Raw genomic sequence first — 25,283 nt, 5'->3', positions numbered from 1 at the left:
CCCCTGGGCTAGGGCAGAGAGGAGGCACAGGCTGGGGCAAGGTGAGAAACTCTGGAAAGTTTTTGTTTATTCACATCAGAGAACACTCTGTACAAATATCACAGGCAATTTTCTTTCCTTGCCAAAAAAAAAAAAAAAGTATAAAAATAATCTTTATATATGAATCAAAAGTTCGTTTGCAACTGTAAATTTTTCTCTAGTTATCCTTTTCGGGAGGTCATCTAACTGGTGGCGAACATGAACACTGGGAAGAAGGGCAAGGGCCAGGCAGTACACGAAGAACTCGAGCTACACCAAAGCCACGGAGCCTTGCTAACACGCAGGACTGAGTGATTCCGGTCAGCTTCCATGTGGAGGGGGAAGGTTCAGGGACTGGCTGCATGCAGGCTGGAAGTTCACCCCCCGGAGGGGTCTCACACCTCAGCTGTCTTGCCAGCAGCAGCTGCCTGCTGCCAAACTAGTGTCCCATTGCTAGCTGGGGAGTTCTTCATGCTTTTCCCAAAGAGGCTGCCAGTGCTTTGTTACTGCAGCAACCAACAGTCCTTGTGGAGGAGTCCCACGCAGAATGAGAGGGCCTGAGGAGCCACCCCAGGGACACAGGTCCCAAGCACATACGTTTCTCACCTCTGCAGGCTCTTCAAACTTTACATCCCTTAGTGCTGGTGCTGCAGCTGGTTGTGTGGGTCACAGGCAGTGAGCAGCTACGCGGAGAAATTAAATATCAGCTGTTTAAGTGGATGGCTGGAAGCCCCCTCTCTGCAGCAGCCAGCCATGGCCTGGCCTGACTCTCTGTTCAGCAGTTTGCAGAGCAGGAAAGGCAGGGCAGCTGCTTCCACTGTGGTGGCAGGAAGATGTGCAAAACTAAAGACACTCACAGGATCTGACCAGAACCCAAAGCTGGGGCTTGCAAAATGCAACACAAATCCATCAAGGCATTTCTACTCCAACTAAGCTGCACAAGGTCCACACCTGGTACCATGTGATGATCCTAAAGAACCCAACAACAGACCTTCCGTTACAAAGCAATGAGAAAATCTTGTGGAAAAATGATGCAGAGAAAGCATGGCAGTAGGTGAAGACCTGCCACAGGATCAGGAACTGGGAGTGTGAGTATGGGCACGAAGGGAGCAAATTCAAATATACAGAAAACCTGATCTTGAGAGAAAATGGGGTAAAAAAAAGCTCACTATTTTGACACCACCTACATAAACTGTCACAGCAAAATACCACTGAATTGTTACTGCTTGGTCGCCTTTCAGACAGTTGCAGGTTCAAGTGCAATGGCTGGAAAAAAACAGCTATTTGCAAATATGAGCAGGCTCTGATGTCCCTGGAGTGCCTTACAGGCACCAGCTGGAGCAGTCTTATCCTTTCAAACATCTCTTCAGTCAGGCAAAACCAAAAATTAAAAACGAAACCACATTGGCACCTCTGCTTTAGCCCTGTAGAAACAGCACAGCTGCTGGACAAGGCGCTGGAGCCCCCGGGGTTGTGCATCAGCAGACTGGTGAAAGCAGATCCAGCATTCCTGCTGATGCACAAACAGGGAAAGGCTCAGCACTCCTGGGTCCTACAAGGAGCGCTCCGCTCCCAAGTCCCACTAGGAGGCACAGCTGGCTAAAAAAGTGCTTTTTGTAAAACATACTAGCTTGGTCTGAAGTCACTGAAAGAAATAGACACTTTGGTGCCTTTTTTTTTCCTCTGGATGCCTTTCAGAAATAAAACTGCCCCAATCCGAACCACTAACACAGAGAAATCTATCTAACAACCTCCGGGCTTGTGAACTGACCATGGTATTGGGGCTCCTTGTAGCAGCTGGTACCTAGGAGGTGCAAAGTGCCTCTGGGAGTGCAGGAAAAACCAAGGCATGCAGATTGGAGGAAGCTCAGAGAGGCACGTGGGCAAATTCTGCAGGTGAACTGGGAACACTCAAAACACAGAGCCTCTGAAATGAGGCCCAGGATCCAGTGGAGAGGTGCGGGGGGAAAGCTGGACGTGTGTCTTGCACGTGCACCAGAGGAAGAAGCAAACTATAGGGAGGCTCCCAGCCTGCAAGTCCACATCTCTTGGTTCTGAGTCCATTTGAGAGCATCTCTGAATTACTCGGCCATCGAGCTCTAGCACAAAAGGAATCCAAAAATAGACACTTTCCAAAGAGTTACAAAACAGTCCGTGTTTGCGGAGCCCACAGCCGCACTGAGAAATCAGAGGTTGAGGACAGGCACATCAAAGAGGTCACAGACTCCTTCACTCTCATCCAGGTTATAGATGTAGTCATGATCTCCAGGTGGAGGGGAGAGGCGGAGCAAGGGAGCAAACACTGGGGAAAGAGAAGCCCAGGGTTGGTTACAAAACTCAGCACTCCCACCCCAGCTGAGAGCTGCCAATGGCACTGAGCAGAGCAGCCACCTCACACTTGCAGAACTGAAGAGACTCCTGGCTCTCACACCTCTCCCAGGGACTGGCAGGACAGTGAGAACAGAGTCTGTGTCCAGAGCCCATAAAAGATGAGGGTGAGTCTGCAGTCACAAGGCTGCCAGCTGGGGGAAGTCACACAGCATGGTCTTCCTCCTGGGAAGACCACGCCATGACAGGAGACTCAGAGACTCACCTTCAGATGACATCAGCTCTTCCAGCAGCTCAGAGTTCACACATTCTGGGGAAGAGACAAGCATGATAGCAAAACTCTACTCTCCTGGGCTGCTCCTGAGTAGTTCCCCACTTTCCTCACCCTTGTCATCCCTTCTCTGGCTAAGGCACAGCATGTGCAGCAGGCATTGAAAGGAAGCTTGCACTTAAGAGAGATAAAACCATGTAGTAAAAGTAATTCCAGCACAAAACACTATGGGAGAGCTCCAGCTCCTGTGGCTTAAACTGCACAGCCTTAAAGCAGCTGCCAGTGCCAGGGCAGCATTACTGGGATCACACAGGGATGAGAAAGGCTGCATGGAGCACGCTGCAAGGACCGTTCCTCTGAGCTCTGTAGTGCTGCTCTTTTCCAGTCCTGAGTTTTGCCTCTGTAGCTGTTGACTCTGTTTTGTCCTTTGCTCCTGGATCTTTTATCTTCCCCCTCCAAACTGGGAAGAATACTCCATAAAACCACATACTTTCCCATAGAGAGCAAACATCTCCTTTACAATAGCGTCCACACAGTGACACAGTAGAGTTACTTTGGGTAAGTTGGATCTTCTACATGGCTGGGCCTTTGCAGAAGTTTATGTCTCACATTGTGAACTCAAACTTACTCTTCAGATGTACTTTGACATCATCAAGACTTCATCCACTATCTGTAGCAGAGGTGCTGGGCAAGGAGGAAGGATTTTCTCCTGGATGACTGTGGAGCCCAGGGCTAAGAGTACACAGATTGGAGACTCACACGGGTCTGTGTTTGGGTCTGTGGGGATTTTTACCCAAAGGCAGCACCTTCACAAAGCATCTGCTAGAGCACACAACTAGGGACAGCTGTTGTACTTCTCCTGTGACCACCACTGAAGTGCTTGGGTGTACTTGGCCCTGCCTGGCTGTGGGGCTACAAAGGATTCTGCCAGCAGTGAAGAGAAATAAATGTACTGATAAAAAATTTCCCTGTTTAGGTTTATGTCAAACCAAATTCCTTCACCTCTTCTGCCCTTAACCCAGAGTCTGTCCCACCATTAGGCAGCAACCCACAGACATTCCTTGGGCAGAGTCAGAACTCCAAACACAAGTAACAGCATCTCTCTCCCCTACTGCTTCAAAATTACCAGCTCCTCCACCACCACCACCACTGAGAAGTATTTTGAAGAGAGAACACTATCTCCCCAGATTATTTGCTTGGATTAGCCTTGGGCAGGCTAAAGCTGAAACAAGACTTAACAGGGATTTTTCTTTTCCATAGTGCTGACAAGCTGAAGGAGCATGGGAAGGCCGAGCACGGATTAGCATCGGCATGGGGACAGAAAAGCCCTTGCTGGTGTGCTGCAGACAAGATCTAGCAGAGGTTGCTGGAAACATGGGGACATAAAAATACATACAGAAACCAGTAATTTTAAGAGTGCCTAACTACTCTTTAGTAGAGGGCCAGCAGCCACCAATGACCACAAGCACCTTACAAAACCACATCCACAAAATAATCCAAAAGGGAGCGAATCAAACAAATTGTCCCTTTTCTGTGGATAGATGGGCACAGAAAAAAGCTGTGGTCAGGGAATGAACGTACCTCTCATTGGATCAAGCATCTCTGACAGCTCTTTGGGAAGTTCCAGTACTGCAAATACAACAAACCAGATGGTTTGGATCATTACATGAAGAGTCTGAAATGCTTTATAGCAGAATCACCCACACACCTACTTGCTCCTTACACACCCAAATCATCCAGAAATTCTGCTCCCACAGTCTGTGTCAGATATTTCTGCTGCAATGACAAGCAACAAAACACTGAAGCTCCACTACTTTAAAATAAACTTGTAGGAGCCCTGGGACATGAACATGTTATCACAGTCAGCAGCTGTGTCTGTAAACCTCACCCAGTACACTGCCTCGATTACCTTGTGTAGGATGAGGACATGCCTTTGGAGAGGCACAGTGATAAGATATATGCACATCCAAGGCCTAATTCCACAACCAAGATGACTCCAGACATACAGCTCATGCTTCTCTGAGACATGCCAGCAGCAGAAGTGAACAAAGCACTGTATGAGCTGCATTTAAGTAAGATTTCTTCTTCCAGCCATAACCTAACCTTGAATGTTTCTGCAGGGAAGTTTGGCTTCAAAACATTCCAGCAGTGTGGCTTACCTAGAGGATGTTTTTCTCTCCTTGGGCCAGCCTGCCATTTCCTGGCATAAAGCTCCAGTGTTCCTTTTTTAAAGCATATCAAGGAGCTCCCCAAATACATACTGCAAGATCACTAAGAACACAAGATCACTAAAGACAGATGAAGTATTCCTGAGCAAAGGAGGGAAAGTGAGACAAGAGCTCTCCTAATACAGAAAACTCCTCCTGAGTTACAAAGGTGCTCTCAGTGGTGGCTGAAAATTCTATAGCTTCACACAGTCTCCAAGACAGGACCTTACTCTACAGAAAAGACTGAAAGGGAATAACCCTACATGTAACAGCAGAGACGTGTGTCATGCGGGTGTCCCTTGCAGATTTTCTAGTACTCCTGTCACAGAAAGCAGCAGGACACTAGACAAGACACAGTCACCTCATCACCGTGTTTCCTGGCAGCCTCACAGGGAAATGCCTACTCATCCTTTGCAGACCCTGGCTGACAGCAAAGGCAGAATGGAGTTCAGCTCCTTCCTCCAGGCCCAGCAGCCTTTCCCTCACTCCCAGCAGTAGGATTTTGGAGTGACACATGAAACAAGCAGCATACTCACTTCCTGTGGGGTCAGGCTTGATGGGCTCAAAGGAGGTAGAGGTGCTGGGCAAGACAGAGCTGCTGTCCAGCGAGGCTGAGGACTGCAGCAGCTGTGTGTCCAACGCCGCTGGCTGGCCCTCGAAGTCACCACTGCCCTTGGACTCTGCCGCCGGGACATCGCACTCTGGAAACAGCCACAGACACACGCAGGAATGTCATCTCCCACCAGCCCCGAGGCAGCTGCGGCACAGACTCAGCCCTCGCTGGCAGTGCTGGCCAGGCACAAGCAGCTGCACAGGGAGAAACTTTCCTGCTTTCCTCCACGTCCATATCTGGACATATTTTCTGCTGATCAATGAACCTGCATGATCAGCTTCTCTCCTCCAGGTGCTCCTACAGGCTGGCACTACCCCCTGAAGTCAAGTGCCTGATTTCTCTGAGCACAGCCAGTCCCACTAACCACGGCCAAAGGAAGGGCAGCAGCAAAGGCAGTGATGCCCCTTTGCCAGGAGCTCTCAACGCTGCACATCCAGTAGTGCCAGCCCAAACGGGGCCAAGGAATGTACCCTCCTCTGCCAGCCACCAGCCTGTTTCTGCCTTCTATAGCTCCCTCTCACCTGTGCCTGCATTTTTCTGTGTGGGAGGGCCATGGTCCTGAGTGCTGGTGGGTGTTGGTGTGGAGGGCTGGGTGCTGCTGGGAACAGAGGCCTCCTGGAAGTGGGCGAGTGGTGGGATTTGCGGTTTGGAGGGTGCAGCTGCCTGGCACTGAATGAGGTCTTCAGGGGGAGGGACAGGGAGTACAACAGGAGGAGAGCTCCAAGTATCTTTGTTTACTAGGAGAACATCAATGGGACCACTTGTACTCTTCAGGTGGATCTGGTATTTCTTCTGTCCATTTAGGCCCTGAGAAAAGTCAAAAGCAAAACACAGATATACCTTAAAAACCATTTCCAAATAGAATGTCAGTTTTCCACGGGCAAAGCATACATGCACACACACAGAGCCCCTGCACTCTGCCCATGTATTTATCACTCACCTCAGGGATGGGAACCTCCAAACGTGTGCCAGATGGGGCACGAATCACAAGGAGAGTGTCTCCTGTGAAAACAGAACCAGTCAGGGCTCCTGGCACAAGTTGTTGTGATGTTAATTAAGCACTGATGAAGAGCCCCGCCTCAAACCCCACCCCCCTCTCCTGGCAATCTTCCATGGAAGGAAGACATCTACACCCCAAGCACATCATACAGTTCCTAATGTGCCAAGGGCCCAAGGCACAAAGAACCTGCAAAGCTTCTCCTAATGCAACCCTGAAGTTTTTCAGCAGTGTCTTTATCAAGACTAATCTCTTTTCCTCAGAAGAACTGGCTTAAATTCACTCTTAAGAACATCTGAATCCTAAGGGAAGTATCCTTCATTCTGCTGTCACAAGCTTTTAGATGTGAATTAGAAACAAAAGAGCTGCACTGTCAGCAGAGAGATGGGATTAGACCAGGCTCAAAGCCAGGCTGCCAACCTCAGGCTGGTGTCCCAACACCTGAAACCAACACTCCCCAGTCTCTACCGTCCAGAGCTGCCTGGTGTTAGTTGTACTGGACCCTCCACAGAGCCCAGCATGTGTGGGGCTGGAAGCCAAGCTGGCAGCATCCTTCCTTTCCAAGTTCTGCAGCTCCTTAAGACCTGCACCCTCATAACTCAACAGTCACAGGAGAGCAGCTCCCAGCCCGTACCTGGGTTTAGAGAAACGTGAACAGAGAAATACCAGAGCTGTGAATATCTGACATATTTAGATCAAGCAGCTTGCAGCTTTCACTTTGAATGTTTAAGCTTTAGTGTGGTTAATATTCACAGTACCCCAGTATTCTGCATTAAGTTTCACTTGGTAATTAACACAGAAGATCCCCAGAGTGACGAGAGTGGACAGCAGAAAAGCAAATCCCTTAATTTCAGGCAGGTAATCAAAGGTCAGATCAGCAAAACGTAAAGGGATTAAAAATAACATGGGATTTGTCAATTGGGTGGGACTTGCTTAACAAATCTACACTTAAGAAAAACATAAAAGACATTAAAAATGCATAATAAAGCTCAAAGACATCAGCTCAAGCTGTAAGACCTGTTAGTTTCAAAGACAGGTGCTGGGTTTGTATCTCCTTTGACAAATACGTCCCAAATACTTGTACAGAACAGCACACACTAGGTTTCCACTTCCTTTTTGAATCTGCAAGTGCAAAATGCATCACAGCAACAGATGGGAAAATTATGTTTCCCAGTCACTAAAACCTGACATATTCTTACTTCTCTTTTTTCTTTTTTTAATTAATCCCTATTTGACAAGAGTCCAAGAGTGGAAATCTTGGAGCAAGCAAGTTCAATAGTCAGGCAGAAAAGCCAGGAGCTGAAATTCAGCCTGCACCACAGTTTGAGAACAGAAGAGGTTCAACAAAGAACCTCTGTACGGCTCAGGTGTTCAGGAGAGGAAGAAGAGTCATGTAAGGCATATTCATACAGGAAAACAGGACAGGCAATGGAAAACCATGGATGAAGCCTCCATTCTAGAGGGAATTGACACCTGTCCTCAGTAAGATTTAATCTCTGCATGTTTTGGTGAGGTCTGACCTCAGACACAAACCAGTTTACAAAAACCAGGTGCAATGAAATGCAAAACACTCAACCAGCCAAGCAATGAGCTGTCTGCTGGTCTCCAGTAACCTCTTCCAGACTGTTGTGAGTGATCTGGCCCCCAGCTCTGTCAAACTGAAAACACAATCCCTGCCCCCAAAAGTGCAGCTTCAACCAGAAGAAACAGTAAAGCCAAGGGAGTGGTGATGCAGCTGTTACACCAGTGGGAACTTGAGCATTGTAAAGGCTGGTGAACGAGGAAAGCACAAAGGCAACAATGGCAAACAGAGGGGCTGGTGAAGGGCAGGGCAAGAAAAGTGCTTGGAGGAGACAAGGAGAGCCAGACAGAGGTGAGATTATGCATGACTGGGGGCAGCCAGGATAAACAGCTTCAATCTCTTCAGCAAGCAAGCAGATGCAGGTTGCCAGGTCAGGAGAGGTCAGGCACCCGCTGAAGCAGAAAGGAGGTGTGACTCTGCACCACTACAGCTGGGAAGAGCAGCTCATGTACTGAGGCTGCCTCACTGCATGGTGGCCACCAGGCATTAATCTGGTCTTACATCTATCATTAAAAGTGGCAACAGAAGAAACAAAGACTCCTGTGGGGTTTCTTCACTTTTGCCCAGAGACAGAATATAGGGCTTTTGATACAAGCCCCCCCAGCTTTAGGAATAAAGGAAGGGCAGAGAAAGTGGTGCGTTCCCTTCTGTCCTCCACTGTCTCCCTCCTGCATTCTTGTTGGCAGGGGGAATGATGTAGCTGAGAGACCACCTTTAATACTATTTCCCTGTTTACACCACGCTTTCTACTGTGCAGTAAAATTTGTTTCCTGTCATTAGAAAATTGCCCACCCAAGCCCTTAAAATTAAGGGCTTCTAACACAATACACATACCCACACAGTGAAACCCAGCAAGAAGACTTCCTTAGGAACAGCACCTCTGTTCCTTTAAACACAAGTAAAATATATTGTCTGTCCCCTCTGATGGTGACAAGAAAGCTAGAACTCAGTGGTACACAAACCCAGGACAGCATCAGAGCTGACATTACATTTCACTTGATGCTGTTGGGCAGCCCACGGTCTGCTGCCCACTCTTTCTTGGAGAAAGGAGAGCAGCTGGGACAGACTGACAGGACTGCAGCATCACATCTTTACAACAGAGCACCACTTCCTCACCTGTGAAGCACTTGCAGATATCTTCATGTGTCACATATGCTAATGTTCCCAAGGTTAAGGAGAAAGGCTGCAGCTTCCTGCACAGACAGAGAGCTCTAAGGACACCTGGTGTTTCCTTCCTGAGCACAAGGAACACCACTCCAGAAGGGTCTCCATGCCACACTCTGAAGTGGTCTGCAGGTGAGGTCTGCAAGCTCCAGCTCGTCAGAGCTAGCATTCTGAGATAGTTAAGCCACAGGAGCTACTCTGCACTCAAGAGTAGTGGCACCTGTGACTCAGAAAGAAGCACTTTTCTCACTGTGGTAAACATTACTGTGTTTTTTACTTCCAAAAGCCAGAGGAGCAGCTGGATGCAGGAAAAAGCAGGTTTCCAGGCTGGACAGTTACCCTAATTTCAAACCCAGGTGCTGCCTTTTGACTCTTTCGGTGCAGCTTTTCCAGCAGCAACAGGTCAGCACCCACCCAGCCCAGCAAGCGAACACGGAGACAGAGCCACCAGTTCACACAAAGGATATCGACTGTTCTGCATGTCTTCTGTAACATTTTTGATGCTCTGCTGAACCCACATCTTCTGCTGCTCCAGCTCCTGTTCCCGCTGCTCCAGGTCCTCTATGTCTGCCTTCAGCTCGATCAGTTTGTGAGCTATTTCACGTGTGTTGCAGCCAGGACCCACCCCCCTGGGCAAAGCAGAAATGGGTGAGATGCATCAGCCTCTGGAGGCACCCAGACCAACCCAAACCTCTCTGCCAGCCTCTTATTCCCACCCCTGTCAAACATCAAGGCCAGATTGCCTGGAAAGGCCTGTCTGTATCTGCTCTAGATCCCTACCTCTCAGCGCAGCAATGTTTGGTACATCTTTCTACTTCCCACAGTCTAGCAGGACTCTTCCCCACCTCCAATGCCATGACAGACATCTTTTCTAGCCCAAGGCAGTGCAAATATTTAGTTTGTATCAAACTAACAGCTTTGCTGTAAGAGACACACCACACGTACTTCAGCTTTCCTCACTGTTCCATCAGCACAGCCCAGCTGGGGGAAGCATGAGCACGGACCACTGAGGAACCTCCCTCTGCACTGGGCATTTTAACCCCACTGTCACTTAAACCTGCACTAGAAGGGACCTGTGAACGATTTAGACCATCTCTGCCACTCACTTCCACTGGATACTGTTCTTGGACTTCTTCTCGATCAAGCCGATGCCTTCCAGGACATTCGTGATATCGTAGATCCGTCGCTTCTGTCGCACAGCCAAGGTATCCGCAGCCTGCAAAAAGGTTAAGACACTTAATTCCAAACTCTAAGTCATGTTTAGCTCCTTCCTGCATGTCAGATTAACTCCTGGCCAAGTACTTTGCTCCCCATCTCATACCTCCCCTGTTCCAGCGCTTCAAGTTACACAGTCATGTTCCTGATCTCATATGACCATGAGAAGAAGTCACTCATTCTTTCTTTCTTACCCCACTAAACACAAACCAAATTCCAGCCATCCTGCTTGCAGTGGATCCCAAAATCACCATTCTCCAGTAGCAAAGCAGTGTTTCCAGTACTAGGAAACAGTAGTTCAGCAGCCTAAAATGTCAGTGCTCCCTCAGGGTAAAAGAGATGGAGATGGGAAGGGGAATGCTGAGAGCTGTCTGGGCAATGCTTCAGCGAAGTCAACATTCAAAAGGTCTTTTCTAAAGCTGATCTGATGCCACTTGACTAAGAATCAACATCTTTTCAAGAGATTCCTCTGTTTGAAAGATGCAATTCCAGGTGGAGTGTAAACATGAGCATGGAGCTTCCCTGCCTTGCTCACACGACCCTTCTCCTCTCAGGTTTCAGGACTCGAGGAATGGCACCGTTTCCACTACCACATGGCAACCTGGCACCAGCAAGAGTTAACGTGTGCACAGTCAGGACCAACAATGTCAGTGGCAGTGCAGACAGAGCAGGTCAGCACAGGAATCATGTCCCTGTCACCCACCAGGCCAGGACTTTGGAGACCCTACGCCACACAAATCACACTGACCAACATGAATCCAATTAACGGACATTTGAAGCAGGAAGATATTGACAAATCCAGAGACAAAAACTTGGTACAGGCATGGAGCCAGGAAACTCCTCCAGTCCTGCATTGTCAGAGCTTTCTGGCACTTGTCTGCTGCCTGCAACGGGTCAGAGCACACTCACACACGTGTCCACATAAAAGGTGCTTCTATAAACCATAGCAAAGGAACTTTCCTTATAGGAAAGGCCTGGGATTGAGTACTGTACATGGCACAGAGTTACCTCCTCTAGGTGAAGATCTTAAAAATGCAAAAGCAAGCTGCATTCACAGAGCACTTCACTGCCTAAAGGCATCGGGGACAACCTCTGGCAGGTGACGCTGACCACACTCCCCCTCCTGGTGTGTGCCGGAAGGGTTAAGTGCTGTAGGAATGGTTTACTATAGGTATGTGTTTCTATAGGCGTCTGAGGCTTTGCAGGGCCGGATCATTATGGTGCCGGTAGTGATCAAGTGCAGGGTAAGAACACAGAAGAGAACAAAGTGGTCAAATGGGTTTGCGACTGAAGCACACAAACACCTGCAATGTCTGGCAAGGTCCTGGGGAAAGAAAAGTGCCGGGGACAGCCCGACGGGGTGGGGAGAAGGGCTGGGAAGGAGGAGCAAGAGGGGGTGTGAGGGCGGCCGGTGCAGAGCCGCTGAGCACGGCCGGCAGCTCTGCCGCACCCCCACCGACCCCGCTTTCCCTGCACCTAGAAACAGAGGATCAGTACGGCTGGAAAAGCCCTCCAGGATCATCGATCCCAACCATTAAACCCCACCACTAAACCATGTTCCTAAGCACCACATTCACACGCCTTTTGAACACTTCCAGGGACGGTGACTCCACCGCTGCCCTAGGCAGCCGTTCCACCACTGCCTGGCCACTCTTTCCACGAATAAATTTTTCCTGGCATCCAATCTAAACCACCTGCTGCACCGGGCGCTGCCGTGTCCCCGTTCTTCCCCTTCCAAACCTGCTCCAGCCGCCGGAGGACCGGTGCCGCCGGAGCCCCGCTCCCCCGGCGGCCGCTCCCTCCGAGCCCACCCCCGGAGCGGCGGAGCCCTCGCCCCCCGCCGGCTGCCCCCGCACCAGCTTGAGGTCGAGCACGCCGTCCTTGGCCTCCTGCAGCAGCGACACGAACTTGGTGGTCAGCAGCCCCAGGCTCTTCTCGTGCCGGCTGGGCGCGCCCGCAGCCCCGCTGCCACCCCCGGGGGGCTGCGCCCCGCACTCCGCCATCTGCCCGCCGCCGGCTCCGGGGCCGCGCATCCGCTTCCGGGCCGCGGGGCTCCCCGGGAACCTCCGGGGCGGGGACGGCGGCGGGGCGGGGACGGGGGACTCCCCCCCCCACCGCCTCCCGGGAGTAGGGAGTTGGTCCGTCTTGCTCCGGCCGTCTCCTCAGCCCCGTCGGTTTGGGGGTCCCCCGGGTAAAGGCAGGGGTGCGTCCATCCCCTCGCCGTCCTGCGGTGTCAGAGTCAAATCCCCGCCCTGTGGTACCAAAACCAAACCTCAGCCATGCACGCAGCTTGCAGCGCCTGGGTGACAGGGGCGATTTGCTGCTCCAGCACACCCAGTGCCGGGGGAATCCTCCAGCCTGTGCCCGGGGAAGGGACCCGTCTCCAGGACCATCCGCAGACATGGAGGGTCCATCCCCGCGCTCTCGCCTTCGGGTCAGGCTGGCACAGCGCACCCCTTCCCGGCTGATCCCGCCTCGATTGGGCTCGCACTGTGGATGGGCTGGGGTCTGACACCCCGCTGTCCTCCCCGAGCCAAGCCGGGTGCGACGGGGCAGCGCTGTGGGCACGGACAGGGCTGAGTGTCCGGAGAACGGGGTGTGCCGGTGAGGGCAGGCAGGGTGTGATCTCCAGAACGAAAAAAAACGGACTCAAGTTGCATCAGGAGAGGGTTAAATTGGATATTAGGGGAAATTTTTTCATTAAAAGGATGGTCAGGCACTGGAAAATGTTGCCCAGGGCAGTGGTGAAGCCACCATCCCTGGATGTGTTCAAAAAGCGTGTGGATGTGTCTGTCACTCAGGAGCGTGGTTTAGTGGTGGGCTTGGCAGTGCTGGGTTAACGGTTGGTACTCGATGATCTTCGAGGGCTTTTCCGACCTAAATGATCCTGTGATTCCGTGATTTCTACTCCCCAGACCTCCGGCTGTCGCGGTGCCTTCCTGTGTCCCCCCTCCCCTCCGCCCCCCGTTCCTGACGTCCTGAGCGCGGCTGCGGGAACACAATGAGGCCCTGAGGAGCGCGGCTGCTCCGGCTGAGGAAACGGCAGCCGGCTTCCTCCGCAGCCCTGCCCTGGCCCCGCAGCTCCGCACAGCCTGGACACCATGGGCATGTCTGCGGAGGACGAGCGCGCCGCCAGCCCCAGAGGTAACGGGGATGATGCGCCCCGGGGAGCCGGCGAGCTGGGCAGGGAAGGGATGCTGCTGCTTGCAGAACATTTTGGGGATTCCCCTGCCCTTTGCCTCACCACCCCCTGCACTCCCTGGACCTTTTCCCTGTGCCGGGGCTGGTGCCTTGTGTCCTTGCGGGGTGGAAGCCTGGCGGTGCTTCCTGATGGTGATACCCGCGCCGGGGCAGTACTGCTCACCGCACATCTTATCCTCAAAGCTGCTGTCCTCCTCCCTAATCCCCTGGTCCCCAAGGCTGCCAGTGACTCCCCAGCAGAGCAAGAGCCCGGCTTGGCACTAGGTGACATCCCTGCGGGGCTGCAGGGGGTGGGTGGGGGTGGGATGGGGGAATGATGAAACCAGGCACTGGGGACCGGACTGGTGTGTAGTAACTGCGCTGGTTCTCAGCCCTCCACTGTGGCCAGGAGCTCTTTGGCATGGCTTCGGACCCTGTGTCAAGGGGGACACAGCTGCGTGGGTGCTTTGGAGAGACCAGGAGCCTCCCATCCTCACCTTAGCCTGGCTCTCCTTCCTGCGAGAGCTGCCATCTCCCCATCCCTCTTGCTGACTCACTGCTGGAGTCTCAACCCTGCTGACAGCTTCCCAAGTGGCATCAGACCCCCTCAGACAACTGTTTGGGGGAGCAGCGGGGATGTGGCTCAGCCTGGGGACAATCTGAGCTGGCAGGCTGAGTCACAGCTCCCCAGGGCAGCCTTCTTGGTGCCACAGCTGCTGGGACAGCCCCAGGCCGTGGTGGTGGCATCTTGGGGGGGCCTTTCAGAAGGACCCCCTTGGTGCCATGCTGCCCAGCTTCCCACGTCTGTGTGTGCTTGGAAGTCCACTGGCAGCCAGCTTCCTGCCTCTGGCCTCAGGGGCCCTTCCTGCCCCACTTCGTTGTGCTCACTGACCCCTGGCTGCATCCCCAGATGAGGAGTGGCCGGAAGCAGAGAAAGCGGAGAAGCTGGCGAGAGGAGCTGCTCTGAAATGGGCTTCAGGGGTGTTTTACCGCCCCGAGAAACTGGAGGGGCTCGGGCATTACCGGAGACGAGAGACGCAGAGGAACAGCTCCATCCAGTCCCGGCTGAAGGTGTGTGTTTGCCACAGCCCATCCCATGGACACTTGCAGCCACACCCCCTCCTCAGGCAGGGATCCCAGTCAGGGTTCCCTCTTGCGCCATGAATCCCCTTTGTGTCCTCTTTTGGCAAAATCTTTTCCTTTGGCTGGTGCTTGGTGGGTAAAGTGTAATTATTGGGGGGGAAAAGATCTGGTAACCCACCCCTCACTCTCTGCCTTATCCCCAGGCAGTGTCTGAAGTGTTAAAAGGAGTCTTCTGTGTCTCCGACCATCCTTCAAAATAAAACACATGGGGGGTTCAGCACATTCCATGTGCAGGACTCAGTGCAGCCCATCACTGCCCTGTCCCAGCACTAAAAGCTGCCCTTCCCCACGGCTGGGAGGAGGCACAGAGCTCCAACCTGTCCCCATCCATGGGTCCCCACAGGGGAAACTCCATCTCTACACATTTGTAAGGGCTGTCCCAGTCCCCCTGCACACCTCCCTCCTCACCCACCTCCCCTTTTGTATGACCCAAGGGATTGTTAACCTCAGGACCCAGTCAGTCTGAGCACCACAACTTTCTCCTGATAATTTTAGAGATGGTTTCTCCTACCCTGACTCTGGGTGAATTGTCCAGGAGGCAAAGCAACTTGCTTCTGGTGATTCTTGGCAGCAGAAGCAGGGAGTTAAATGAGCGGATAGGGCATGGAGACGTGCCAGTGCCACTGTAGGGCTGGAAAGGATGGCACTCCATTTGGGAGGAGGGTTTATATGGCCACTGAGGTCCTTCATGCCTTGGGGGTGCATGGGGGCCTGTGACCCACTGCTCTTTTGCAGAAACAAAGTAATCTTTTAAACCTGAAAGAGACATCTGATTACTGCTCACATTGGACCTTGTGGGGCTGGGAGAGTGCCTGCAACACAGACCATGCAGGGCTGGGGCAAACGGTGTGGAGTCCTCCTGCCTTCTGGAGCTGCTCCACTGCCCCTCCATCCTTTTCTGCTCCCCAGTCAACTGTCCAGTCCTACCTGGAGGGGGTAAGCACAGGGCTGGAGCAGCTGCGGTCGGCGGTCCAGGAGGTGCAGAGCGTGTGCCAGGATCTGGAGGCTGCACGGTGGGCCCTGCTCGACAGTGCAGACCACTTCCAGGGCCTCCAGCAGATGAGGGAGCTGATGGAAGAGCATGTGCAGCTGGCCTCGGTGGTCCAGGTGCTGCCCCAGATCTTCTCGGGTAAGGCACTGGCCCAGTCCTGGTCAATTTGGGCTGGAAAACACAGGGGAAAACTTCAGTCCAATCCCGGGCTCTGTGCAGAGCTGGTGATAAAGCCTGAGAAGGTGACTCGGGCTTTGAATGTTGGGTGGAGGGAGATATATCCCTGCTTCCCCAGGGCCTGATCCAATGGTGTTCCCAGAGCCTCAGACCTTTCCCCTCACCATCTCCTTGATAACCTGCATCTACGTCCCTGGTGCAAACTCCCTTCATCCCCACACTCAGTGCTGGCATCTCTCCTCCTTCTCCCACAGTCCACGAGGTTTTTTCCCATATCCTGCAGCTGCTCCATGGGCAGCATCTCTTGGAGGCCCACGTGGAGCTCATGATGGTGGAGCAACTCCGGGATGACATCCTCTCCCAGCTGCACCTCCGCGGGCTCTCCAATGCCCAGGCAACTGTGCTGTCCTACTTCAGTGGCCTGCAGGAGCTCAATGAGAGCCTGGCCAAGCAGCTGTGGGACATTGTGGGCAGCAGTCTGCAGCTGGTGCGTGAGGACCCCGTTCTCTTTGTCACCGCTGTGAGGATCATCGAGCGGGAGGAGAAGATAGATGATACTCTGCTCTTGGAGGCCGCCTTCCTGCCCCCTGGCCGCCCAAAGGGCTGGAGGCAGAAGTTCTACCAGGTCCTCCAGGACACCATCACAGGAGCCCATTTCCATGCTCCCCGCATGGACGCTGAAGGGCCGGGGCTGGCCAGGCACCTGGCAGCGCTGCAGAAGGACATCGTGTCTGAGCTGTGCGTGGTGAAGGACCTGATGGTCCAGTGCGTCCCAGCTCACTACAACATCCTCAGCGTCTGCACTGCCACCTACCACCAGGCCCTCACCAGCCACCTCCAGGAGATCTTGCAGGAGGACCTGGACAAACAGGGACTCTTCCTCATCCTCGAGTGGGCGCTCCGTGTGTACCACAGGTCAGCACCAGCCCCGGCACCAACCAAGCGGGGCATGTTGTGGAGAGCTGGGTTGTTCACCGGCTCATGGATGGGTTGGGAGAGTGTCTCTGGCTGCCAGGGGATGACCACCAGGAGGGCAGAGGGACAGGTAGGAACTCCTGGAGGACAGGCCTTCCCAGCCCTGCCCCACCTCTGCCCTCCAGCCCAGAGATGATGGGTCACCCTGACCTCCTCCCAGAAGTGGATGTTTCTGCTCTGGGTCCCCTAATGTCCTCTGAGCTTGTGGATCAGACAGAGAGGAGATACGTGATGAAAGTCAAGGTGAGTGAGCAGGATGGGGACCCAGTGACTCCCACTGAGCCAAGCATCTGCTCTGACAGCAGCTGCAGACCATGAGCCTGGGATGAGGCCCAGGACTCGCTGCTGTGCTGTGTTGGGTCTCAAGGGAGTCTGTACTTGGCTTCTTGGGCTGCCTGTGGTGGGTGTCCATCCCACAGGCTAGCGTGTTCGAGTGGATGCAGAGGACCCTGGAGGTGGAGTTCAAGGAATGGTTCAGGGAAGAGGAACCTGAGACAGACCATCAGGGCTTCTTTCAGTCAGCCTTGCCTGCCATTGTCATGCAGGTGGGTCCCCAAGAACATGGGTACAGATGGGGCCATGACCATGCTGAGACCTCCCAAAAAGGAGTCCGTGGCCTGCAGGCTCTCCCTGAATCACCTCCACTCTCCTCTCCTGCTGCAGATGCTGAATGAGAACATTCAGGTGGCTTCCTTGATCACTGACTCTCTGCAGCAGAAGATCTACAACATGGCCTTGGAGGAGCTTGAGGCATTCCTGGGCCGGTCAGTGGAGCCCCTCACATCCCTGTCCACCCTCACAGACCTTGGGCCCATGGCCAAGCATCACAGGCTGGTGGTCGAGATCTGCTGTGGGGTACCCCATGCTCATCCAGGTCACAGAAGGCTCAGCAGTCTGTCTACCCATGCCTTTGGGTGCTTCAGCTCTCAGGGCCTGCTGCCCCACATGCTTGTCTGCTGAGCCCTCCCAAGGGGATCCAGAATGGATCCCACTGTCCCACCCTTCCCAACAACCTGTCACTCTCCAACCTGGTGGCAGGATCCGAAAGGAGCCAAGTGAGCTGGGAGGGTTGTGGGAAGTCCACGTGCCCCCAGGGACCATCCCAGGGCCAGGTCCCTGTGGTGGGACACCTGGGGCTCTGCCTGCCCGTCACAGCTGCCTCGCTGTGTTGCAGCCTGCGGGAAGCCCTGGTGCAGTGCGGGAAGGAGCACCAGCAGGACCGGGCTGTTCCCAAGTACTACATCTCCTACCTGCTGGCCGTGCTCAACAACAACCTGGCTCTCAGGTATCTGCACCAGCACCTGGTAGCTCTTGTAGCCATCCACCCCCATCCTCCCTGGGGCCAGTGTTCCCACTATGCTTCCCAGGCTACCTGTACTCTCTCTTCTCTCTCCTAGCAATTCTGTCTCCTCCCTGCACTCCAACACTGCCTGCAGAGAAGTCCCCACATCCCTCCAGGCTGCTCTAGACAGGATGCAGAAGAAAGCCACCCAGCTGCTGCTGGAGGAACTGCTCCTGGACCTGCAGGTATGTTGGTCCAGCACCTGAGCCTGCCAGGACTGCAACAAAGCTGAACCCAGCAAGAACAGCCCCATTGCAACATCCCAGGGTCGAGTTTATTCCGGCTTGGGGTCCCTGCCATGTACTCTGTACCCTGCTATCACCCTGCAGACATCTCTGCCAGCCTGTCCCCCAGACCTCGATAAACCACCCGATGTCTGTCGCCAACAGCACCGCCCTGTATCGCTGGGGCAGATGGCTCATGGCCCCCAAATCACTAGCAGACAGAGACCAGGAGCCACAGCCCCCCCTGGGCTGTCTCACACTCCTTCTTCTGGCTGTTCCATGGCAGAAAACCAGCTGGAGAGCAGCAAAGTCTGTGTGGAGGATACGAATCCATGTGCGACTGCCTGAGTCGTTTCCTGCCAGTGTAGTCAAATTTAGCTTTCCTGGAGTCTGGACCAAAAACCTGCAATAATTAACAACATTACTATTTAGGGCTTGAATGCCATGAAAAACAAAGGAAGAGCCAAAGGGTGAAGATCTTGCAGGCAGCAGTGGCCCCAGCAGAGACAGAGGGAGCATGTGCCTGTAAGCAGGAAGACAGGCAAGGACAGCAGGGAGGGAGTAGGAAATCAAAAAACGTGTTATGTCTACACAAGGGAAGTGATGAGGAGTGGAAATTAAAAATAAAATCACAGCAGGACAGGCCAAAAGCAAGTGTGTGAGAAGCAGCTTGCTGCCCACACCTCAGGTGTGCATCAGGACCCAGATAAAGCCCCAAAATGAGGCTCTCAGGGTGTCAGGGAGGGACGGGCCCCAGTGTTTCCGTAAATTCCTAACCTAAACCACTCTTCCGTTTTTACATTGAGTTTTGGCTGGCAGCAGGGGCTTGGGGGCTTTGCAAGGCAAAGTGTCTGTGCTGGCAGGCAGCAGCTGTGGGTGTCGTGCCGCCCTGAGCTGGCAGCTGTGCGATGATGCCGGGCACAGACACTGCTCCTCTGCTCCCTGCAGCCCCTCTGCCTGCAGCTGCCTTCCCGCAAGTGGCTCTCCGGGTCCCAGCTCGTCGGCAGCATGTGTGAAGTGATTGACAAGTATGCAAAGGACTTCTCCCGCGTCAGGAAACCCGTGTGCACGGTACCTCCTTCGAACGGCTGCTTGTCTGAGGGACAGGGAGGCTGGGCAGCTGGGGGCCGTGCTGGGGTGCAGGATGCCGGGAATGCCGGAGAACCCCGTCCCATGTCCTCTGGAGCAGTCCAGAGAGCACCGCCACACGGAGGTGTTCAGGGCTTCCCCCAAATCCAGCTGTTTCTCTGTCCCTTCGGTCAGGAGGCTTCCCAGCAGGCTGTTCCCATGGCTTGGTGTTGTGTCCAGCCCTGCTCCCCTCTGCCTTTCCCTGGGGAGCTGGGTTCTGACACCCAGGCAATGCCAGCGCTAACAGCTGTCCCCTGCCCAGCTCCTGCTGGCGGAGACCGAGCTCCTGGTGGCGAGCCAGTACCTGCGGGCACTCCTGCAGAGGAAGATGGTGTGCAAGAGCCGGGAGGAGCGGGGCCAGCTGTGCCAGCGCCTGCTGCAGGACGCCACGCAGCTCCGGGAGCTCTTCCGTGGCCTGGTGAGAGGAGCCTGGGTGCGGTGGGGAGCCGGGGCTGCGCCACGGGAAGGGAGCATCGCCTCACCCTCCTGCTCCCCTCCAGCCCACAGCCCACGAGCAAATGGGGCTGTTACACCTGGGTGGTTGTAAGGCCAATATGGGAGGAACTGGCTGGATTAGGGACTCTGGGGACCGTCACCCTGCCCAGCAGCCCCTGATGGGTGGGACACGCTGAGTGGGAAGACACCAGCTGCAGGGGATCAGGTGCCCACGTGGGCACTGCAGATGCAGCTGTGTCTCACCAGCCACCGCAGTGACCTCCTCTGGGTCTCACACCTGGCTGCTTTCCCTCCCAGGGCCTGGACCGGAGCCAGCAGAGCCTGGAGGCTGTTTTTGCTCTGCGAGAGCTGATCTGCCTCAAGGACCCAGCTCTACTCAGCCTGGAGGTGGTGGGCTTCATCACCAAGTACCCTGACGTCAGGTAAGGCCCCTCTCTGCAGGAGGGGCTGGTGTGAGTCTCCCCTGGAGAGCCAGTCTTGGGCTGCACCCTGTGAGGTGACACAGCAGAGCAGGCAGAAACCTGAGCCTTTACCCCCTTCTCCCTGAGATTTCATTTTCCCACGCTCCAGATTTGAGGAGTTCTTGAAAAGTCCCAGTGGCAAAGGTGTAAAGAAAAAAGCAGTTCTGCTGTGGCATACACACATCTATATTTGGTGGCCAAACAAACTGTAAAAAGTGACAAAACACCAAATTGGAAATGTCAAAATCAAATTCAAAAGGTTTGGGGGACTGTTTTCAAGAAAATGCTACTTTGCCTGGTGCAAAGTACCAGTTTTCCCCTGGCCTTGGCTTGGCTTCTCTGGATGGGGGGAGGTTTGCAGGACACGAGCAGTGCCCAGGCTCACCTCTGGCTCTCTGCCCAGCGATGAGCACATCTCCACCTTGCTGGATATCCGTGGTGACGTCTCCAAGGAGGTGCGGCACGTGGTGCTGGAAATGATGGCTCAGCACCCCCAGGTCCTGCCCGAGGGCTACCGGCCCATCTTCAGCACCATCCTGGTCCCTGTGCCAGAGCTGCCCTTCTGCCTTCGCAAGGGCAAGTGTGCCTGACCCTGCCTGGCACTGGTGCCCCGCTGGTCCCAGGGAGGGGCCGTGTGGGGCAGCTCTGCGGCTGTACGTGATGAGAATGGAGGTGACACACGGCATGCCCTACACACAGCACCTTGTCCTGTGTTGGGGACAGTCTGGATAAAGGCCATCCTCCCCCAGTCTTGCCCCATGAGAAGACTGTTGCCTGCAAGCACCAGTCCCGGGATACCTGGACTGGGGGAAATCCAACCTGTAGCTATTTTGCTGGCCTGCTGGGACAGTGACTGAGGGCTGCTCAGGCCTGGCCCATTGTCTGCAGGAGAAAGAAGAGTTGCAGAATGGACAGGAACCTGCAGCTGGGGCAAACTCATGTCTCCATGAGGCTGCAGGGATGTTTGGGTTTCTCCAAGTCTCCAGACAGCCCCCTGAGCCAGTGTGTCCTGGCCGTGCAGGCTGTTACCATTCCGACTCCGAGGGAGACTGGAGCCTTGCTGCAACCAGGAGGGTTTCAGACATGAGAGGTCCTCTGGGCTCAGCCTAAGGTTGGGTGTTGCTGCTCCACCGGGCTGGGCCCTGCATGGCCGGTGGGGAGCAGCTGAGCCAGCTCATTGTGGCTCACGGATGTGGAGGAGAAGGGCACAAGGTGGTGTCCCCACCCTGGACAGTGCCATCAGCCTGCTGGCACAAAGGGACTGCTCTGAGTTCCTGCTGACCTGACAGACTCCTTTGCCAGCATCCAAGACAAGACTGGAGCTGGAGGCTCTCAAGCTGCACGGAGAGCATGTTTGTGCCTGGTGTGTTGTCCTGCTCCAAGGTTCCTCTGTGATGGGCAGCACCACCCTGAGCACTGGCTCCCCCTCCATCCTCTGCTGCTGCCTGGCCTTTGGCCATGTCCTCCCAGGTGCCGTATGAAGATCAGGAGCAGTCTGTGTCTCTGCCTACACCCTTGTGCCCAGCCCCTGCAGTGGCCTGGGAGACCTCCATGCTCTGCCATGCTTCCCGCCCTGGGATGGGCCACATCCCGCTGTCCATGTGTGGTACCACTGCTGGAAATAAAGGCCTGAGTTCTGCACTCGCTCCCCAGTGTCCAGGCTCTGCTCCCTGGAGGGTTGGGGCAGGGATCAGGGTATGTGGGTGGCACAGAGAGGGAGGGATCCATCCCCGTGTTCAGCATCACCCCAGAGCTGGCTCCCTACACCCTGTGCCAGCCCAGGAAATCACCCAGGACACGGGGGATGATGCAGACACTACATACCCATGTCCAGGACAGAGGGGGCTGAATGCTCCCCAGACCTGGGGGAGGGTTGGGTGGCTGCAGTGCTGGGGGGATGCTCAGTGAAGGGCTCAACCTCAGCCTGGGGAGGGGCCCACTGTCCTCCCTGGGGCTCATGGTGTGCTTGCCCAGCTGGCCACAGCTCCCACCTGCCTGGGAAGATGTCTGCCCTCCCCACCTGCCCCCCTGGCTCTGGGACTTGTTCACCTGCACCAGGGACGTGGTTCAAAGGGTGGCCCTGAGCCCTGGGAACATCCAGCTGGGACCAGTGCTGCTCCAGGCCAGGACTTCATGGCCATGTGGAAAAACAGCTCTAGTGCCAACAGATCTGAAACAAGTCTGAGCATGGGATGACCTCCCACCCCAGGCACTTCTGTCCATCCCGGCATGTCCAGCCCCACTGCTACCCCAGCTGTGTGCCCACAACCAGCCCCCTGTGCCCTCCATCACAGCCGTGTGGTGCTCTCCCGCTCCAGCTCCACAGGCTGCAGAACTAACACAACTCATGACAGCAAAAGCCCAAGCCCCCCAGGTGTCTTTTGACAGTACCTTCCCACATCCGTGTTTGCGTGTGGCGTGGTATGTGCCAGGCTTGGCCCCTCACTGCTGCCCACAGCTGGCACAAGGCCACTGGGGGACCTTAGCCTGGCCAGCTATGAGCCACATGGCTCCCTGGCTGCTATAAAGCTCGTGGTCCCCAAGGATTCAGCTCGTCTCCTTTCAGGATGGCGTTCCTGTGGGTAGTTGCTTGCCTGGCCCTTGCCAGCACCGTCTCAGGTAAATGCTGCCCATGGGTGTGGGAAGGTCCTCAGGGTGCAGCAGGATGCTGGACAGGGTGACACAGAGCCACCCACACCAGCACAGTCCCCAGATATGAGTCCTGAGCTTTTGGGTCACCCTTATGCCCCTGTGCCTCTCCTGCAGGCTGCGGGGTGCCCGCCGTCAGTCCCTCAGTGGCCTACAGCGAGAGGATTGTCAACGGGCAGAACGCTGTACCCGGCTCATGGCCCTGGCAGGTGTCCCTGCAGGTACAGCACTGTCCCGCTCCCTGGGCACTGCCCTAAGCACCGTGCTGGCACGGCACAGCCACAGTTGGGCACCGGGGGGACCTCTGCCTGTCCCCAGCTTGGGGGTGCTCAGGCCACCCAGCTCCTCTTCTCTCTTCCTTCCCCAGACCCGCACAGGATCCCACTTCTGCGGCGGCTCCTTGATCAGCCAGTACTGGGTTGTCACGGCTGCTCACTGCAATTTCAAGTAAGGAGCAGTGCCTGGCCAGCCCACGCCGGTGCCACTGGCAGGGGCTCAGAGCATGTTGGGCATCTCTGGGTGGCACTTGGGTCAGCCCCAAAGGCCTGAGCAACCCAGGGCTCCCTCCCCAGTTGTCCCCATGGTGGCTTCCCTTGGGTTCCTCATGCCTGTGGCTGCCCCCAGTGCTGCTCCCACCCGGGGTGCTGGCTGGACACATGCCCCTGACTCTCTCTTACCTCTTGCAGCCCGAATGCCCACGTTGTTGTCCTCGGGGAATATAGCCTTGCTTCCAATGCCGAGGCCGTTCAAGTGAAGACTGTGTCCAGGGTGAGCCAGGCGGATGCGGTCCTGGGTCAGGGCTGCAGCTCTGCACTGCAGCTGCTCCCACAGGGCAGGGATGAAGAGCTGTGGTGTTTCTCTCTCTGCAGGCCATCACCAACCCCGGCTGGAACCCCAACACCATGAACAATGACATCACCCTGCTGAGGCTGTCCACACCCGCCCAGCTGGGATCCCGTGTGTCCACCATCTGCCTGGCCCCTGCCAACCTGGTTCTGCCCACCAACGCCAGGGCTGTCACCACCGGCTGGGGACGCACCAACCCCAACTGTACGTAAGCTGCAGCTTCAGGGAGGGCTGTGTAGTTGCTGTTCTTCCTGGGGACTCTGAGGGTCCAGGGGTGCCTGTGGGGGTGACATCTCCTGTATGTGTGGGAAGGGTGGAGCTGGGCAGTGGAGTAACCCTGTCTGAATGTGTACCAATGTGCAGATGGGGGTGGGTGTGTGTGTAACCCAGGAATGACTGTGGACAGGCACAAGCCTGCCCTTTCTCGGGGCAGCCTGCACGAGGTGATCCCAGGGAAGAAGGGGTTTGTTGGCACAGAGGAGGAAGGCACTTTGTCTGGCAGCACCCATGTGTTGAGGAGCACCCGTGGAAGCTTGCCCAGGGCACCTGTGTGCTCTCCAGGAGACCCACAGACACCAAGGTGATATAATGGTGCTTCTTTCCCCTAGCCCAAGCCCTGGCAACAGTCCTGCAGCAGGTGACCGTGCCCCTGATCTCCCAGAGCCAGTGCATGCAGTACTGGGGCAACCGCATCACCAGTGCCATGATCTGTGCTGGTGGGGCTGGTGCCTCCTCCTGCCAGGTAAGGAGCTGAGCTCCTGCTGCACAGGGTGGGTGGAGGAGGAAGAGGATATGTGGGATCTTGCTGAGCTCCCATTGCATCACAGGGAGGGTGGAGGAGCAGGGTACATGGGGTCTTGCACTTACAGAGCCAGATATTTAAACTACAGCACCTGGCTGTGCACAGGGGACCAGGTGGCAGGGACCAGTTTGGAGCATGTGCCAGGAGTGCTAAGCAGGAATCTTCTCTGCAGGGTGATTCTGGCGGACCTCTGGTATACCAGAATGGGAATAGCTGGATGTTGATTGGCATTGTCTCCTGGGGAAACTCCAACTGCAACATCAACACGCCGGCCATATACACTCGTGTCAGCCAGTTCCGTAACTGGATCGACACCATCGTTGCTCAGGGCTAAAGGTGCTGCCAGCGCGATCCCTTCACGGATTAATAAAGCATCAGCATTTGCTTGTGCCAAGCACTGCCTCTGGCTCCTTTCTTCTTGTGATGCAGAGCAGGGTGGAAGGCACATGAAGCCTGGGGCACCCCGTGCTTCTCTCCTGAACAGCCAGCACTTCCCAGAGCTGGAGCTTGGTGC

At 54.9% G+C, this 25,283-nt stretch overlaps 3 protein-coding genes across 5 annotated transcripts; 2 read left to right on the top strand and 1 right to left on the bottom strand.

The window, feature by feature from the left end:
- Positions 1 to 45: 45 nt before the first annotated feature.
- On the bottom strand, positions 46 to 12,466 carry E2F4 (E2F transcription factor 4). Of its 2 annotated transcripts, XM_069026648.1 has the most exons (10): positions 12,252 to 12,466; positions 10,287 to 10,396; positions 9,648 to 9,809; positions 9,133 to 9,176; positions 6,378 to 6,439; positions 5,959 to 6,244; positions 5,361 to 5,525; positions 4,199 to 4,246; positions 2,612 to 2,656; positions 46 to 2,320 (listed from the first exon to the last, which is right to left on the bottom strand). In XM_069026648.1, the coding sequence occupies exons 1-10, from the start codon at positions 12,426 to 12,428 to the stop codon at positions 2,205 to 2,207; spliced, it is 1,215 nt and encodes a 404-aa protein (XP_068882749.1). In that variant the 5' UTR covers positions 12,429 to 12,466; the 3' UTR covers positions 46 to 2,204. The 2 variants fall into 2 exon arrangements, with proteins under 2 accessions (XP_068882749.1, XP_068882750.1); XM_069026649.1 differs by lacking the exon at positions 4,199 to 4,246.
- Positions 12,467 to 13,376: 910 nt separating this feature from the next.
- Positions 13,377 to 22,157, top strand: EXOC3L1 (exocyst complex component 3 like 1). Of its 2 annotated transcripts, XM_069027130.1 has the most exons (13): positions 13,377 to 13,539; positions 14,486 to 14,646; positions 15,628 to 15,847; positions 16,141 to 16,801; positions 16,987 to 17,104; positions 17,281 to 17,406; positions 17,525 to 17,625; positions 18,036 to 18,146; positions 18,259 to 18,388; positions 19,376 to 19,498; positions 19,818 to 19,973; positions 20,309 to 20,433; positions 20,876 to 22,157. In XM_069027130.1, exons 1-13 carry the CDS (start codon positions 13,497 to 13,499, stop codon positions 21,060 to 21,062), a joined length of 2,262 nt encoding a protein of 753 aa, XP_068883231.1. In that variant the 5' UTR covers positions 13,377 to 13,496; the 3' UTR covers positions 21,063 to 22,157. The 2 variants fall into 2 exon arrangements, with proteins under 2 accessions (XP_068883231.1, XP_068883230.1); XM_069027129.1 differs by having other exon boundaries at positions 19,376 to 19,973; positions 20,876 to 20,960.
- Positions 22,158 to 23,039: 882 nt separating this feature from the next.
- CTRL (chymotrypsin like) lies at positions 23,040 to 25,185 on the top strand. Its single transcript, XM_069026544.1, has 7 exons — positions 23,040 to 23,091; positions 23,239 to 23,342; positions 23,489 to 23,568; positions 23,808 to 23,889; positions 23,991 to 24,171; positions 24,576 to 24,709; positions 24,942 to 25,185. Exons 1-7 carry the CDS (start codon positions 23,040 to 23,042, stop codon positions 25,101 to 25,103), a joined length of 795 nt encoding a protein of 264 aa, XP_068882645.1. The 3' UTR covers positions 25,104 to 25,185.
- Positions 25,186 to 25,283: the final 98 nt, after the last annotated feature.

The sequence above is a fragment of the Aphelocoma coerulescens genome, chromosome 11 (genome assembly GCF_041296385.1).
Source record: "Aphelocoma coerulescens isolate FSJ_1873_10779 chromosome 11, UR_Acoe_1.0, whole genome shotgun sequence".
Classification (NCBI taxonomy): Eukaryota; Metazoa; Chordata; class Aves; order Passeriformes; family Corvidae; genus Aphelocoma; species Aphelocoma coerulescens.
Note: the sequence above shows the minus strand (reverse complement) of the source record. Positions and strands in the feature narration are given on the sequence as shown.

Excerpts from the sequence above, each read along its gene's own strand:
- E2F4 (XM_069026648.1), bottom strand. The coding sequence starts at position 12,428 with ATGCGCGGCCCCGGAGCCGGCGGCGGGCAGATGGCGGAGTGCGGGGCG. Across the intron at positions 9,177-9,647 it reads GAAGACATGCAGAACAGTCG|ATTAGCATATGTGACACATG; the intron begins ATATCCTTTGTG and ends AACCTTGGGAAC. Across the intron at positions 2,657-4,198 it reads GATGCTTGATCCAATGAGAG|AATGTGTGAACTCTGAGCTG; the intron begins GTACGTTCATTC and ends TCTCTTCCCCAG.
- EXOC3L1 (XM_069027129.1), top strand. The coding sequence starts at position 13,497 with ATGGGCATGTCTGCGGAGGACGAGCGCGCCGCCAGCCCCAGAG. Across the intron at positions 14,647-15,627 it reads CCATCCAGTCCCGGCTGAAG|TCAACTGTCCAGTCCTACCT; the intron begins GTGTGTGTTTGC and ends TCTGCTCCCCAG. Across the intron at positions 16,802-16,986 it reads GCGCTCCGTGTGTACCACAG|CCCAGAGATGATGGGTCACC; the intron begins GTCAGCACCAGC and ends TCTGCCCTCCAG.
- CTRL (XM_069026544.1), top strand. The coding sequence starts at position 23,040 with ATGGCGTTCCTGTGGGTAGTTGCTTGCCTGGCCCTTGCCAGCACCGTC. Across the intron at positions 23,890-23,990 it reads AAGTGAAGACTGTGTCCAGG|GCCATCACCAACCCCGGCTG; the intron begins GTGAGCCAGGCG and ends CTCTCTCTGCAG. Across the intron at positions 24,172-24,575 it reads GGGACGCACCAACCCCAACT|CCCAAGCCCTGGCAACAGTC; the intron begins GTACGTAAGCTG and ends TCTTTCCCCTAG.